At 43.9% G+C, this 18,353-nt stretch overlaps 1 protein-coding gene across 1 annotated transcript in view; it reads left to right on the forward strand.

The window, feature by feature from the left end:
- Positions 1-18,353, forward strand: part of LOC144483806 (uncharacterized) — a 162,745-nt gene that overhangs the window by 130,402 nt on the left and 13,990 nt on the right. Inside the window, 1 exon segment of the mRNA XM_078202344.1 lies at positions 16,581-16,592. Within this exon segment, the coding sequence (XP_078058470.1) occupies positions 16,581-16,592 (12 nt within the window).

Genomic DNA, 18,353 nt, shown 5'->3' on the forward strand with positions numbered 1-18,353 from the left:
GAATATAAAACAGTGAACATTATCCCCCAGACCCGAATATAAAACAGTGAACATTCTCCCCCAGACCCGAATATAAAACAGTGAACATTATCCCTCAGACCCGAATATAAAACAGTGAACATTATCCCCCAGACCTGAATATAAAACAGTGAACATTATTCCCCCCAGACCCGAATATAAAACAGTGAACATTATCCCCCAGACCCGAATATAAAACAGTGAACATTATCCCCCCCAGACCCGAATATAAAATAGTGAACGTTATCCCCCCAGACCCGAAAATAAAACAGTGAACGTTATCCCCCCGAGACCCGAATATAAAACAGTGAACATTATCCCCCAGACCCGAATATAAAACAGTGAACATTATCCCCCCCACAGACCCGAATATAAAACAGTGAACATTATCTCCCAGACCCGAAAATAAAACAGTGAACATTATCCCCCCCAGACCCGAATATAAAGCGGTGAACATTATCCCCCCCAGACCCGAATATAAAACAGTGAACATTATCCCCCCCCAGACCCGAATATAAAACAGTGAACATTATCCCCTCCAGATCCGAATATAAAACAGTGAACATTATCCCCCCCAGACCCAAATATAAAACAGTGAACATTATCCCCCCCAGACCCAAATATAAAACAGTGAACATTATCCCTCCCAGACCCAAATATAAAACAGTGAACATTATCTCCCAGACACAAATATAAAGCAGTGAACATGCCCTCCCCAGACCCAAATATAAAACAGTGAACATTATCTCCCAGACCCGAATATAAAACAGTGAACGTTATCCCCCCCCAGACCCGAATATAAAACAGTGAACATTATCCCTCTCAGACCCGAATATAAAACAGTGAACATTATCCCCCCCTCAAACCCGAATATAAAGCAGCGAACATTATACCGCCCAGACCCGAATAAAGAACAGTGAACATTATCCCCCCAGACCCGAATATAAAACAGTAAACATTATCCCCCAGACCTGAATATAAAACAGTGAACATTATCCCCCCCAGACCCAAATATAAAACAGTGAACATTATCCCCCCCAGACCCGAATATAAAACAGTGAACATTATCCACCAGACCCGAATATAAAACAGTGAACATTATCCCCCCCAGACCCGAATATAAAACAGTGAACATTATCCCCCCCAGACCCGAATATAAAACAGTGAACATTATCCCCTCCAGATCCGAATATAAAACAGTGAACATTATCCCCCCCAGACCCAAATATAAAACAGTGAACATTATCCCCCCCAGACCCAAATATAAAACAGTGAACATTATCCCTCCCAGACCCAAATATAAAACAGTGAACATTATCTCCCAGACACAAATATAAAGCAGTGAACATGCCCCCCCCAGTCCCAAATATACAACAGAGAACATTATCTCCCAGACCCGAATATAAAACAGTGAACATTATCCCCCCCCAGACCCGAATATAAAACAGTGAACATTATCCCCCAGACCCTAATATAAAACAGTGAACATTATCCCCCCCTCAAACCCGAATATAAAGCAGCGAACATTATACCGCCCAGACCCGAATATAAAACAGTGAACATTATCCCCCCAGACCCAAATATAAAACAGTGAACATTATCCCCCAGACCCGAATATAAAACAGTGAACATTATTCCCCCCAGACCCGAATATAAAACAGTGAACATTATCCCCCAGACCCGAATATAAAACAGTGAACATTATCCCCCCCAGACCCGAATATAAGACAGTGAACGTTATCCCCTCAGACCCGAAAATAAAACAGTGAACGTTATCCCCCCCAGACCCGAATATAAAACAGTGAACATTATCCCCCCCAGACCCGAATATCAAACAGTGAACATTATCCCCCCCAGACCCGAATATAAAACAGTGAACATTATCCCCCCTGACCCAAATATAAAACAGTGAACATTATCCCCCAGACCTGAATATAAAACAGTGAACATTATTCCCCCCAGACCCGAATATAAAACAGTGAACATTATCCCCCAGACCCGAATATAAAACAGTGAACATTATCCCCCCGCAGACCCGAATATAAAACAGTGAACATTATCTCCCAGACCCGAAAATAAAACAGTGAACATTATCCCCCCCAGACCCGAATATAAAACAGTGAACATTATCCCCCCCAGACCCGAATATAAAACAGTGAACATTATCCCCCCCAGACCCGAATATAAAACAGTGAACATTATCCCCTCCAGATCCGAATATAAAACAGTGAACATTATCCCCCCCAGACCCAAATATAAAACAGTGAACATTATCCCCCCCAGACCCAAATATAAAACAGTGAACATTATCCCTCCCAGACCCAAATATAAAACAGTGAACATTATCTCCCAGACACAAATATAAAGCAGTGAACATGCCCTCCCCAGACCCAAATATAAAACAGTGAACATTATCTCCCAGACCCGAATATAAAACAGTGAACATTATCCCCCCCCAGACCCGAATATAAAACAGTGAACATTATCCCCCAGACCCGAATATAAAACAGTGAACATTATCCCCCCTCAAACCCGAATATAAAGCAGCGAACATTATACCGCCCAGACCCGAATAAAGAACAGTGAACATTATCCCCCCAGACCCGAATATAAAACAGTGAACATTATCCCCCAGACCTGAATATAAAACTGTGAACATTATCCCCCCCAGACCCGAATATAAAACAGTGAACATTTTCCCCCCAGACCCGAATATAAAACAGTGAACATTATCCCCCCCAGACCCAAATATAAAACAGTGAACATTATCCCCCCCAGACCCGAATATAAAGCAGTGAACATTATCCCCCCCAGACCCGAATATAAAACAGTGAACATTATTCCCCTAGACCTGAATATAAAACAGTGAACATTATCCCCCAGACCCGAATATAAAACAGTGAACATTATCCCCCAGACCCGAATATAAAACAGTGAACATTCTCCCCCAGACCCGAATATAAAACAGTGAACATTATCCCTCAGACCCGAATATAAAACAGTGAACATTATCCCCCAGACCTGAATATAAAACAGTGAACATTATTCCCCCCAGACCCGAATATAAAACAGTGAACATTATCCCCCAGACCCGAATATAAAACAGTGAACATTATCCCCCCCAGACCCGAATATAAAATAGTGAACGTTATCCCCCCAGACCCGAAAATAAAACAGTGAACGTTATCCCCCCGAGACCCGAATATAAAACAGTGAACATTATCCCCCAGACCCGAATATAAAACAGTGAACATTATCCCCCCCACAGACCCGAATATAAAACAGTGAACATTATCTCCCAGACCCGAAAATAAAACAGTGAACATTATCCCCCCCAGACCCGAATATAAAGCGGTGAACATTATCCCCCCCAGACCCGAATATAAAACAGTGAACATTATCCCCCCCAGACCCGAATATAAAACAGTGAACATTATCCCCTCCAGATCCGAATATAAAACAGTGAACATTATCCCCCCCAGACCCAAATATAAAACAGTGAACATTATCCCCCCCAGACCCAAATATAAAACAGTGAACATTATCCCTCCCAGACCCAAATATAAAACAGTGAACATTATCTCCCAGACACAAATATAAAGCAGTGAACATGCCCTCCCCAGACCCAAATATAAAACAGTGAACATTATCTCCCAGACCCGAATATAAAACAGTGAACGTTATCCCCCCCCAGACCCGAATATAAAACAGTGAACATTATCCCTCTCAGACCCGAATATAAAACAGTGAACATTATCCCCCCCTCAAACCCGAATATAAAGCAGCGAACATTATACCGCCCAGACCCGAATAAAGAACAGTGAACATTATCCCCCCAGACCCGAATATAAAACAGTAAACATTATCCCCCAGACCTGAATATAAAACTGTGAACATTATCCCCCCCCGACCCGAATATAAAACAGTGAACATTTTCCCCCCAGACCCGAATATAAAACAGTGAACATTATCCCCCCCAGACCCAAATATAAAACAGTGAACAATATCCCCCCCAGACCCGAATATAAAACAGTGAACATTATCCCCCAGACCCAAATATAATAGAGTGAACATTATCCCCCAGACCTGAATATAAAACAGTGAACATTATCCCCCCAGACCCGAATATAAAACAGGGAACATTATCCCCCCCAGACCCGAATATAAAACAGTGAACATTATCCCCCCCAGACCCGAATATAAAACAGTGAACATTATCCCCCCCAGACCCGAATATAAAGCAGTGAATATTATCCCCCCCAGACCCGAATATAAAACAGTGAACATTATCCCCCCAGACCTGAATATAAAACAGTGAACATTATCCCCCAGACCCGAATATAAAACAGTGAACATTATCCCCCCCAGACCCGAATATAAAACAGTGAACATTATCCCCCCCAGACCCGAATATAAAGCAGTGAATATTATCCCCCCCAGACCCGAATATAAAACAGTGAAAATTATCCCCCCAGACCTGAATATAAAACAGTGAACATTATCCCCCAGACCCGAATATAAAACAGTGAACATTATCCCCCAGACCCGAATATAAAACAGTGAACATTATCCCCCAGACCCGAATATAAAACAGTGAACATTATCCCTCAGACCCGAATATAAAACAGTGAACATTATCCCCCAGACCCGAATATAAAACAGTGAACATTATCCCCAGACCCAAATATAAAACAGTGAACATTATCTCCCAGACCCAAATATAAAGCGGTGAACATTATCCCCCCCAGACCTGAATATAAAACAGTGAACATTATCCCCCCCAGACCCGAATATAAAACAGTGAACATTATCCCCCAGACCCGAATATAAAACAGTGAACATTATCCCCCAGACCCGAATATAAAACAGTGAATATTATCCCTCAGACCCGAATATAAAACAGTGAACATTATCCCCCCCAGACTCGAATATAAAACAGTGAACATTATACCGCCCAGACCCAAATATAAAACAGTGAACATTATCCCCCAGACCCGAATATAAAACAGTGAACATTATCCCCCCCAGACCCGAATAAAAAACAGTGAACATTATCCCCCCCAGACCCGAATATAAAACAGTGAACATTATCCCCCCCAAAACCCGAATATAAAACAGTGAACATTATCCCCCCCAGACCTGAATATAAAACAGTGAACATTATCCCCCAGACCCGAATATAAAACAGTGAACATTATCCCCCCCAGACCCGAATATAAAACAGTGAACATTATCCCCCCCCCAGACCTGAATATAAAACAGTGAACATTATCCCCGAGACCCGAATATAAAACAGTGAACATTATCCCCCCCAGACCCGAATATAAAACAGTGAACATTATCCCCCCCAAAACCCGAATATGAAACAGTGAACATTATCCCCCCCAGACCTGAATATAAAACAGTGAACATTATCCCTCAGACCCGAATATAAAGCAGTGAACATTATCCCTCAGACCCGAATATAAAACAGTGAACATTATCCCCCCCAGACCCGAATATAAAACAGTGAACATTATCCCCCCCCCAGAGCCGAATATAAAACAGTGAACATTATCCCCCCCGAGACCCAAATATAAAACAGTGAACATTATCCCCCCCAGACCCAAATATAAAACAGTGAACATTATCCCCCCCAGACCCGAATATAAAACAGTGAACATTATCCCCCAGACCCGAATATAAAACAATCAACATGATCCCCCCCAGACTCGAATATAAAACAGTGAACATTATACCGCCCAGACCCAAATATAAAACAGTGAACATTATCCCTCAGACCCGAATATAAAACAGTGAACATTATCCCCCCCAGACCCGAATATAAAACAGTGAACATTATCCCCCCCAGACCCGAATATAAAACAGTGAACATTATCCCCCCCAAAACCCGAATATAAAACAGTGAACATTATCCCCCCCAGCCCTGAATATAAAACAGTGAACATTATCCCCCAGACCCGAATATAAAACAGTGAACATTATCCCCCCCAGACCCGAATATAAAACAGTGAACATTATCCCCCCCCAGACCTGAATATAAAACAGTGAACATTATCCCCCAGACCCGAATATAAAACAGTGAACATTATCCCCCCCAGACCCGAATATAAAACAGTGAACATTATCCCCCCCAAAACCCGAATATAAAACAGTGAACATTATCCCCCCCAGACCTGAATATAAAACAGTGAACATTATCCCTCAGACCCGAATATAAAGCAGTGAACATTATCCCTCAGACCCGAATATAAAACAGTGAACATTATCCCCCCCAGACCCGAATATAAAACAGTGAAGATTATCCCCCCCAGAGCCGAATATAAAACAGTGAACATTATCCCGCCCGAGACCCAAATATAAAACAGTGAACATTATCCCCCCCAGACCCAAATATAAAACAGTGAACATTATCCCCCCCAGACCCGAATATAAAACAGTGAACATTATCCCCCAGACCCGAATATAAAACAATCAACATGATCCCCCCCAGACCTGAATAAAAAACAGTGTACATTCTCCCCCCAGACCCGAATATAAAACACTGAACATTATCCCCAGACCCGAATATAAAACATTGAACATTATCCCCCAGACCTGAATATAAATCAGTGAACATTATCCCCCCCAGACCCGAATATAAGACAGTGAACATTATCCCCCAGACCCTAATATAAAACAGTGAACATTATCCCCCCCAGACCCGAATATAAAACAGTGAACATTTTCCCCCCAGACCCAAATATAAAACAGTGAACATTATCCCCCAGACCCGAATATAAAACTGTGAACATTATCCCCCCCAGACCCGAATATAAAACAGTGAACATTATCCCCCAGACCCAAATATAAAACAGTGAACATTATCCCCCAGACCCGAATATAAAACAGTGAACATTATCCCCCCAGACCCGAATATAAATCAGTGAACATTATCCCCCCCAGACCCGAATATAAGACAGTGAACATTATCCCCCAGACCCTAATATAAAACAGTGAACATTATCCCCCCCAGACCCGAATATAAAACAGTGAACATTATCCCCCAGACCCGAATATAAAACAGTGAACATTATCCCCCCCAGACTCGAATATAAAACAGTGAACATTATCCCCCAGACCCGAATATAAAACAGTGAACATGATCCCCCCCAGACCCGAATATAAAACAGTGAACATTATCCCCCCCCAGACCCACATATAAAACAGTGAACATTATCTCCCAGACCCAAATATAAAGCGGTGCACATGCCCTCCCCAGATCCAAATATAAAACAGTGAACATTATCCCCCAGACCCGAATATAAAACAGTGAACATTATCCCCCCCAGACCCGAATATAAAACAGTGAACATTATCCCCCCCAGACCCGAATATAAAACAGTGAACATTATCCCCCAGACCCGAATATAAAACAGTGAACATTATCTCCCAGACCCGAATATAAAACAGTGAACCTTATCCCCCCCTCAGACCCGAACATAAAACAGTGAACATTATCCCCCAGACCCGAATATAAAACAGTGAACATTATCCCCCCCAGACCCGAATATAAAACAGTGAACATTATCCGCCCCAGACCCGAATATAAAACAGTGAACATTATCCCCCAGACCCAAATATAAAACAGTGAACATTATCCCTCCCCAGATCCAAATATAAAACAGTGAACATTATCCCCCAGACCCAAATATAAAACAGTGAACATTATCCCCCAGACCCGAATATAAAACAGTGAACATTATCTCCCAGACCCGAATATAAAACAGTGAACCTTATCCCCCCCCCAGACCCGAATATAAAACAGTGAACATTATCCCCCAGACCCGAATATAAAACAGTGAACATTATCCCCCCCAGACCCGAATATAAAACAGTGAACATTATCCCCCCCAGACCCGAATATAAAACAGTGAACATTATCCCCCAGACCCAAATATAAAACAGTGAACATTATCCCCCAGACCCAAATATAAAACAGTGAACATTATCCCCCAGACCCAAATATAAAACAGTGAACATTATCCCCCCCAGACCCGAATATAAAACAGTGAACATTATCCCCCAGACCCAAATATAAAACAGTGAACATTATCCCCCAGACCCAAATATAAAACAGTGAACATTATCCCCCCCAGACCCGAATATAAAACAGTGAACATTATCCCCCCCGGACCTGAATAAAGAACAGTGAACATTATCCCCCCAGACCCGAATATAAAACAGTGAACATTATCCCCCCCAGACCCGAATATAAAACAGTGAACATTATCCCCCCCAGACCCGAATATAAAACAGTGAACATTATCCCCTCCAGATCCGAATATAAAACAGTGAACATTATCCCCCCCAGACCCAAATATAAAACAGTGAACATTATCCCCCCCAGACCCAAATATAAAACAGTGAACATTATCCCTCCCAGACCCAAAATTAAACAGTGAACAGAATCTCCCAGACACAAATATAAAGCAGTGAACATGCCCTCCCCAGACCCAAATATAAAACAGTGAACATTATCCCTCCCAGACCCAAATATAAAACAGTGAACATTATCTCCCAGACACAAATATAAAGCAGTGAACATGCCCTCCCCAGACCCGAATATAAAACAGTGAACATTATCCCCCCCAGACCCGAATATAAAACAGTGAAAATTATCCCCCAGACGCGAATATAAAACAGTGAACATTATCCCCCCCCCAAACCCGAATATAAAGCAGCGAACATTATACCGCCCAGACCCGAATAAAGAACAGTGAACATTATCCCCCCAGACCCGAATATAAAACAGTGAACATTATCCCCCAGACATGAATATAAAAGTGTGAACATTATCCCCCCCAGACACGAATATAAAACAGTGAACATTTTCCCCCCAGACCCGAATATAAAACAGTGAACATTATCCCCCCCAGACCCAAATATAAAACAGTGAACATTATCCCCCCCAGACCCGAATATAAAACAGTGAACATTATCCCCCAGACCCAAATATAATAGAGTGAACATTATCCCCCAGACCTGAATATAAAACAGTGAACATTATCCCCCCCAGACCCGAATATAAAACAGTGAACAGTATCCCCCCCAGACCCGAATATAAAACAGCGAACATTATCCCCCCCAAAACCCGAATATAAAGCAGTGAACATTATCCCCCCAGACCTGAATATAAAGCAGTGAACATTATCCCTCAGACCCGAATATAAAACAGTGAACATTATCCCCCAGACCCGAATATAAAACAGTGAACATTATCCCCCCAGACCCGAATATAAAACAGTGAACATTATCCTCCCCAAAACCCGAATATAAAACAGTGAACATTATCCCCCCCAGACCTGAATTTAAAACAGTGAACATTATCCCTCAGACCCGAATATAAAACAGTGAACATTATCTCCCAGACACAAATATAAAGCAGTGAACATGCCCTCCCCAGACCCGAATATAAAACAGTGAACATTATCCCCCCCAGACCCGAATATAAAACAGTGAACATTATCCCCCAGACGCGAATATAAAACAGTGAACATTATCCCCCCCCCAAACCCGAATATAAAGCAGCGAACATTATACCGCCCAGACCCGAATAAAGAACAGTGAACATTATCCCCCCAGACCCGAATATAAAACAGTGAACATTATCCCCCCCAGACCCAAATATAAAACAGTGAACATTATCCCCCCCAGACCCGAATATAAAACAGTGAACATTATCCCCCAGACCCAAATATAATAGAGTGAACATTATCCCCCAGACCTGAGTATAAAACAGTGAACATTATCCCCCCAGACCCGAATATAAAACAGGGAACATTATCCCCCCCAGACCCAAATATAAAACAGTGAACATTATCCCCCCCAGACCCGAATATAAAACAGTGAACATTATCCCCTCCAGATCCGAATATAAAACAGTGAACATTATCCCCCCCAGACCCAAATATAAAACAGTGAACATTTTCCCCCCCAGACCCGAATATAAAACAGTGAACATTATCCACCAGAGCCGAATATAAAACAGTGAACATTATCCCCCCCAGACCCGAATATAAAACAGTGAACATTATCCCCCCCAGACCCGAATATAAAACAGTGAACATTATCCCCTCCAGATCCGAATATAAAACAGTGAACATTATCCCCCCCAGACCCAAATATAAAACAGTGAACATTATCCCCCCCAGACCCAAATATAAAACAGTGAACATTATCCCTCCCAGACCCAAATATAAAACAGTGAACATTATCTCCCAGACACAAATATAAAGCAGTGAACATGCCCTCCCCAGACCCAAGTATAACACAGTGAACATTATCTCCCAGACCCGAATATAAAACAGTGAACATTATCCCCCAGACCCGAATATAAAACAGTGAACATTATCCCCCCTCAAACCCGAATATGAAGCAGCGAACATTATACCGTCCAGACCCGAATAAAGAACAGTGAACATTCTCCCCCCAGACCCGAATATAAAACAGTGAACATTATCCCCCAGACCTGAATATAAAACTGTGAACATTATCCCCCCCAGACCCGAATATAAAACAGTGAACATTTTCCCCCCAGACCCGAATATAAAACAGTGAACATTATCCCCCCCAGACCCAAATATAAAACAGTGAACAATATCCCCCCCAGACCCGAATATAAAAAGTGAACATTATCCCCCAGACCCAAATATAATAGAGTGAACATTATCCCCCAGACCTGAATATAAAACAGTGAACATTATCCCCCCAGACCCGAATATAAAACAGGGAACATTATCCCCCCCAGACCCGAATATAAAACAGTGAACATTATCCCCCCCAGACCCGAATATAAAACAGTGAACATTATCCCCCCCAGACCCGAATATAAAACAGTGAACATTATCCCCCCCAGACCCGAATATAAAGCAGTGAATATTATCCCCCCCAGACCCGAATATAAAACAGTGAACATTATCCCCCCAGACCTGAATATAAAACAGTGAACATTATCCCCCAGACCCGAATATAAAACAGTGAACATTATCCCCCAGACCCGAATATAAAACAGTGAACATTATCCCTCAGACCCGAATATAAAACAGTGAACATTATCCCCCAGACCCGAATATAAAACAGTGAACATTATCCCCCAGACCCAAATATAAAACAGTGAACATTATCTCCCAGACCCGAATATAAAACAGTGAACATTATCCTCCAGACCCGAATATAAAGCAGTGAACATTATCCCTCAGACCCGAATATAAAACAGTGAACATTATCCCCCAGACCCGAATATAAAGCAGTGAACATTATCCCTCCCAGACCCAAATATAAAACAGTGAACATTATCCCCCCCAGACCCGAATATAAAACAGTGAACATTATCCCCCCACACTTGAACACAAAATTGTCCTGATGGATTCAGACAGCATTATCACAATATTCCAAATGTGTTTTTTCCAGGAATAGATTCAGCGTCTGCATCACTGGAGGCCAGAGATCCTCTCCTCAAACTCGGCTCATGTGAGGAATCCCTCCAATGAGGCTCAGGAATGCTACAACCAGAGTCACGTGACCACCAAGTAACTGAACAAACTACCGCAACGTTGAAGATGTGTTTCAGTGTGAAATGATTTGTTTAACCTGTTGCTTCAGATTTGAGAGAAATTTTCCCTTTCTGGGGTAATTTGACCTTGACCCAGGCACTTTTCAGATCTGAAAGTGATGGCCTTTAGCACAACCACAAGGCTGCACAATACAGAGGGAACACTAATCTGTTTCATTCTGCAACTATGTCGTGGTTACACGAGTGATACTGTCCACTAATTAGCTGCCAGCACCAAAAAGGCATTCAGCCTCCCACACAAATGAGCAAGGCTGGGTATGAATATCTTTGATGTGGAGATGCCGGCGTTGGACTGGGGTAAACACAGTAAGAAGTCTAACAACACCAGTTTAGTGAGCTTGACGTCCGTGGTAGGGAAGTTGTTGGAGAGGATTCTTAGAGACAGGATGTATGTGCATTTAGAACGAAACAATCTCATTAGTGACAGACAGCATGGTTTTGTAAGAGGGAGGTCGTGCCTTACAAATTTGGTGGAGTTTTTCGAGGAAGTGACAAACACGGTCGATGAAGGAAGGGCCGTGGATGTCGTCTATATGGATTTCAGTAAGGCATTTGACAAAGTCCCACATGGCAGGTTGGTTAAGAAGGTTAAGGCTCATGGGATACAAGGAGAAGTGGCTAGATGGGTGGAGAACTGGCTTGGCCATAGGAGACAGAGGGTAGTGGTCGAAGGGTCTTTTTCCGGCTGGAGGTCTGTGACCAGTGGTGTTCCGCAGGGCTCTGTACTGGGACCTCTGCTATTTGTGATATATATAAATGATTTGGAAGAAGGTGTAACTGGTGTAATCAGCAAGTTTGCGGATGACACGAAGATGGCTGGAATTGCGGATAGCGAAGAGCATTGTCGGGCAATACAGCAGGATATAGATAGGCTGGAAAATTGGGCGGAGAGGTGGCAGATGGAGTTTAATCCGGATAAATGCGAAGTGATGCATTTTGGAAGAAATAATGTCGGGAGGAGTTATACAATAAATGGCAGAGTCATCAGGAGTATAGAAACACAGAGGGACCTAGGTGTGCAAGTCCACAAATCCTTGAAGGTGGCAACACAGGTGGAGAAGGTGGTGAAGAAGGCATATGGTATGCTTGCCTTTATAGGACGGGGTATAGAGTATAAAAGCTGGAGTCTGATGATGCAGCTGTATAGAACGCTGCTTAGGCCACATTTGGAGTACTGCGTCCAGTTCTGGTCGCCGCACTACCAGAAGGACGTGGAGGCATTGGAGAGAGTGCAGAGAAGGTTTACCAGGATGTTGCCTGGTATGGAGGGTCTTAGCTATGAGGAGAGATTGGGTAGACTGGGGTTGTTCTCTCTGGAAAGACGGAGAATGAGGGGAGATCTAATAGAGGTATACAAGATTATGAAGGGTATAGATAGGGTGAACAGTGGGAAGCTTTTTCCCAGGTCGGAGGTGACGATCACGAGGGGTCACGGGCTCAAGCTGAGAGGGGCGAAGTATAACTCAGATATCAGAGGGACGTTTTTTTACACTGAGGGTGGTGGGGGCCTGGAATGCGCTGCCAAGTAGGGTGGTGGAGGCAGGCACGCTGACATCATTTAAGACTTACCTGGATAGCCACATGAGCAGCCTGGGAATGGAGGGATACAAACGATTGGTCGAGTTGGACCAAGGAGCGGCACAGGCTTGGAGGGCCGAAGGGCCTATTTCCTGTGCTGTACTGTTCTTTGTTCTTTGTTAAAGTCCAACAGGTTTATTTGGAAGCAAAAGCCACTAGATTTCGTCAGGTGGGTGGGAGCCTGACGAAGGAACAGCGTTCCGAAAGCAAGTGGCTTTTGCTACCAAATAAACCTGTTGGACTTTAACCTGGTGTTGTAAGACTTCTTACTATGAATATCTTTGCCAGTGCAGTGCCGGGTACCAGGCTGTACATCCCAGTGAGTGGCTGATAGAATAAAACAGCATGTTCCTTGATTTGTCAGAATAGGTGGTGATTTTTTTCAGCAGGAAACACTCACAAAAGCAAAAATACAATGTTTACTGTGATTACAGATTGGGCAGCACTTGCTGAACAATCCTGAGTGTGCCAATAGCTACACTCATAATCAATTGAAGCTAATCAGTCGAGTTCATAATACGGCTCAGTTATAGTTGCAAGAAGCAACTTACATTTATACGCAGCGATCCTTTCCCTGCAAACAAAAGGGGAATTTTCAAGCCTAGCACCTTTTTTGAATTTCCCAGAAGCTTGAGAAACCTAGTCTTCTATTGATTTCTCCATGGTGATGCTTCAAGTCAATGAGAGTCCACCAATTGTGATCATTTGAAATTTGGCATTCTTCTGTTTGTCCTGATGAGTGCATGATGAAGAGATTCAGCAACAGGTCTCTCTTTTCAGCAATATTCAAGTTCAGTTCTAACAAGTATCTGTGCATTGTTTTATGTTCCTTGATAATTAAATATGATCGTGGAAGTGTCACTGTGAATAATGTGCAAGTCAGTAAGAATTGTCAGCATTTTCTCATTGGAAATCTTAAGCAGTGGAACCTTTCAGACACTGAATTGTACAGTTTGCACCAAACATCAATTTCAGATTGCAGGAAAAGTTCATAAACTTATTATAAAGAAGTTCCTGTTGAGAGTTCCTGAATTTAAAAAAAATCACAGATGGTGCTTTTAAAAAGGGACACAACAGCCCTGAAAATCAGTGACATTTCAGAATATTAAACTTCAGCCAGTTGTAGCGATTGTTAATGTCAGCAGAAACAAACCAAATATTGTCAGACTATCAATCCTGGATGTGATTAAAGCTGCAGTAACTGCAAAATCCAACTCCTGCTGACAATTGTGAACTTGCAGATGTGTCAGCAAGTGGGATGACCGAGTGTATCCCTTCCCACACACAGAGCAGGTGAATGGCCTCTCCCCAGTGTGGGTGAGCTCATGTAAATGCAGGCTGCCAGACTGAGTGAATCCCTTCCCACACATGGAGCAAGTGAATGGACTCTCCCCAGTGTGAGTGCGTTGATGTGCAGTGAGGATTGATAACTGCCTGAAACTCTTTCCACAGTATGTGCAAATAAATGGCTTCTCCTCAGTGTGAATTTGCTGATGTGACAGGAGGCCGGATGAATTGGTGAATTCCCTCCCACACGTGGAACAGGTGAACGGCCTTTCCCCAGTGTGAACTCGCTTGTGTGCACTGAGGTTGGATGAAGACCTGAACCTCTTTCCACAGGAAGTGCAGCTGAACAGTCTCTCCTCTGTGTGAACTCGCTGGTGTGACAGCAGGTTAGATGACAGAGTGAATCTCTTACCACACACAGAACAGGTGAATGGCTTCTCTCCTGTGTGAATTCGCTGGTGTGACCAAAGACCGGATGGCCCAGCAAACTCCTTCCCACACAAGGAGCAGGTGAACAATCTCTCCCCAGTGTGAACTCGCTGATGTGCACTGAGGTTGGATGAACATGAGAACACCTTTCCACAGGTGGAGCAGCTGAACGGCCTCTCCTCAGTGTGAGTTTGCTGGTGTAACAGCAGGTGGGATGAGGTAGTGAATCCTTTCCCACACACAGAACAGGTGAATGGCCTCTCTCCAGTGTGACTGTGTCTATGATTTTCCAGCAAGTACGGATAATTGAATCCTTTACCACAATCATCACATTTCCATGGTTTCTCCATTTTCTCAGCCCCAATGTGACCGTGTCGATGGGTTTCCAACCGGGATGGAGAATTGAATCCTTTACCACAATCCTCACATTTCCACGGTTTGTCCACGGTGCTGTTGTCCTTCTGTCTCTCCAGGATGGATGATTAGTTGAAGCCTCATCCACATACAGACCATGTGTATGGTTTCTCCCCACTGTGAATGGTGTGATGTTTTTCAGGCTGTGTAACTGGTTAAAGCTCGATTCACAGTCAGTTCACTGGAGTGTGTGTGTGTGTGTGTGTGTCTCAGTTCTTTTTCTGTCACATTGAATTTTGAAATTTTCTCCCACTGACAAAACAGGGAATGATTTCTCCCTCCACTGTCAAAAGCAATCATATTCAGGTCATGATGAATCGAATGGCTCTGTCAGACTTTGATCTGAAGTTTAGTTTGAGTTTCCTGTCTGTGAATCCTCCTCTTCTAGTTCCCTACAAAGAGTTTTTAAAAATTACTTAAGAACAGACAATTTCAGTTTCCACGAAACATTTCTCTATCTCATTTATCTTGAGCTGTAATCCCCATCCCACACACTCTCTCTTGTCCCTGAGCTGAAATCAAACTCATTGCCCCATCTCCACTCTGAGCCCAGCTCCCTCTCCCTCCAGCTGGATTCAGTCCTCCAGACCATGTACAGATTGAGAGTACAATCAAGGAGTCAATTATTTTCCTACCAAGTCAGGGGACGTGCAGCCCCACTGACTGTTGTTAACACAATAGTCACATGTGCTCTGCTCACCAATGAAACACCACGGTGACCATTAACATGGGCCTGTTCCGAGGAAAGGCTCCATTTTATTTGTGCCACAACAGCAGGGGAATTACCTCCTGCACAGACACAAAGGTATCATCAGTCACAGAAAATAATTGCAGCTGGTGTCTCAAACCTCATTTTACCATTTGCTCCCAGACATTCTCAATTCCATTTTGAAATGCAAACTGAAATCTGGCATCATGGGGTAAATTAAAACACATTTTAATGGTCATTTTCAGAATGACTATTCCCGAGAATTAATTCCCAAGTCAGTAAATTAAAATTCTCATCAGCAATGCAGGTGGCACAGTGGTTAGCACTGCTGCCTCACAGCTCCAGGGACCTGGGTTCGATTCCCAACTTGGGTCACTGTCCGTGTGGAGTCTGCCCGTTCTCCCCATGTCTGCATGGGTTTTCTCCAGATGCTCCGGTTTCTTCCCATTGTCCAAAGAGATACTAGTTAGGTGCATTGGCCATGCTAAATTGCCCCTTAGTGTCCTGGGATGAGTAGGTTAGAGGGATTAGCAGGTTACAAATGTGGGGTTACCGGAATAGGGCCTGGGTGGTATTGTTGCCAGTGCAGACTCGATGGGCCGAATAACCTCCTTCAGCACTGTAGGGATTCTATGAAATACATTGGGAGAATTGCTATTTTAATGGGTATTTTCACAAATGCTATAAAATGATTTTTCAAAACAAATTAATATTTTCTTCAACAGATGATTAATAAATAAAAAGTATTTAATAAAACAACCATCCAGTGTGGGGTTCAGGATTCTAACTCAGGGTTTCTGAGCTCCAGGAACCACTAACTGAACCAGCCGAGAATTGTCTCCACAAAACTTCCCCAACTCCCTCCCGGGAAAAAGCTGCAAACCCGGGAGCTGCAGCTTTTTACTGGGGGTGTTGGGGCCTCCAGCGGGTGATTGTGAATCCTCCCCGCCCACCTCCCAGGGTTTCCTTCCTTCCCAGAGATCAGAGTCCTCATTGATTTGAGGCCAAAGTGTAACCTCTTATTTATTGTCCCCCTCCCCCATCCTCTGATGTGAACCATCCTCCAGTGGCTGAGCCAGGATGGGGCCGTTAACCTGGGCCTGTTCCCGGGAGGGAGGGAGGGAGAAGCCCCGCAGCTGCAAACCAGGGAGCTGACAATGATTCTGAAGGGTTTGCGGATCCACAAAGTGTTTCCAAATCCTCCCAGCCACCGCCTAACGCTGACTCCGCTTCTCCGGGACAAACAAGCGCCAAGGACAGCAATGACACTGCGCATGCTCCAGATCACAATGCCCGGGCACTGATTGACGGCAGCTCCGGACCAATAGGAAGAGGGGGCGGGGCTGGAGGACTGAGCGGGAGCGGCTGGTCCTCCGACCAATCAGAGTGAAAGAGGGGCGGGACCTGAAGCATGCGCAGTGCGGGTAATGGCGACGGACAGACGGATGGTTTTAACTTGGAAGCGAGATCAATACGAGGTAGGGGGCGGCGCGCGGGGAAATGATAAATGTGGCGGGTGGAGAGACTTTGTAAACATGTTGTTCAAACCCAAACCCAAACCCCGGAAATGAATTTCCCGGTCCCCCCCTTTGTACCAAATGGAGCGGCAGCTTGTAGTGTTAGACCCGGGCTGACTGCCGCCATTGAGGCTGCATGTGGGAGGCCGGCAGGGATTGTGATCGGAGAGTGAAGCCCTGAGGTCACAATGGAATGGGTGACAGTGTGACGTCACAATGGAATGGGTGGGAGTGTGACGTCACAATGGAATGGGTGAGTGTGTGATGTCACAATGGAATGGGTGAGGGTTCCAGATGAGCTGAGACTGGGCTGGAGTTGGGCGATGTCACTGACATGTGGCCCGGTGGCACAGTGGTTAGTGCAGCTGCCTAACAGCGCCAGGGACCCGGGTTCAATTCCAGCCTCGGGTCGCTGTCTGTGCAGAGTTTCTACATTCTCCCCGTGTCTGTGTGGGTTTCCTCCGGGTGTTCCGGTTTCCTTCCACAGTCCAAAGATGTGCCGGTTAGACGGATTGGCCATGATAAATTGCCACTTGGTATCAGGGGGATTAACAGGTAAATATGTGGATAGGGCCTGGATGGGATTGTTGTCGGTGCAGGCTCGATGGGCTGAATGGCCTCCTTCTACACTGTATTTTATTATTCATTATTATTAATTAATTACTATTCTGATTTACAGCTGTTTCTGAGTTTTAACTGTATCCTCTATTGTGAACACCAAGGCAAAATACTTGTTCAATTCATCTCCCAGCTCCTTATTTTTCATTAGCAATTTCTGGACTTACTT

The sequence above is a fragment of the Mustelus asterias genome, unplaced genomic scaffold (genome assembly GCF_964213995.1).
Source record: "Mustelus asterias unplaced genomic scaffold, sMusAst1.hap1.1 HAP1_SCAFFOLD_79, whole genome shotgun sequence".
In the NCBI taxonomy this organism is placed as follows: domain Eukaryota; kingdom Metazoa; phylum Chordata; class Chondrichthyes; order Carcharhiniformes; family Triakidae; genus Mustelus; species Mustelus asterias.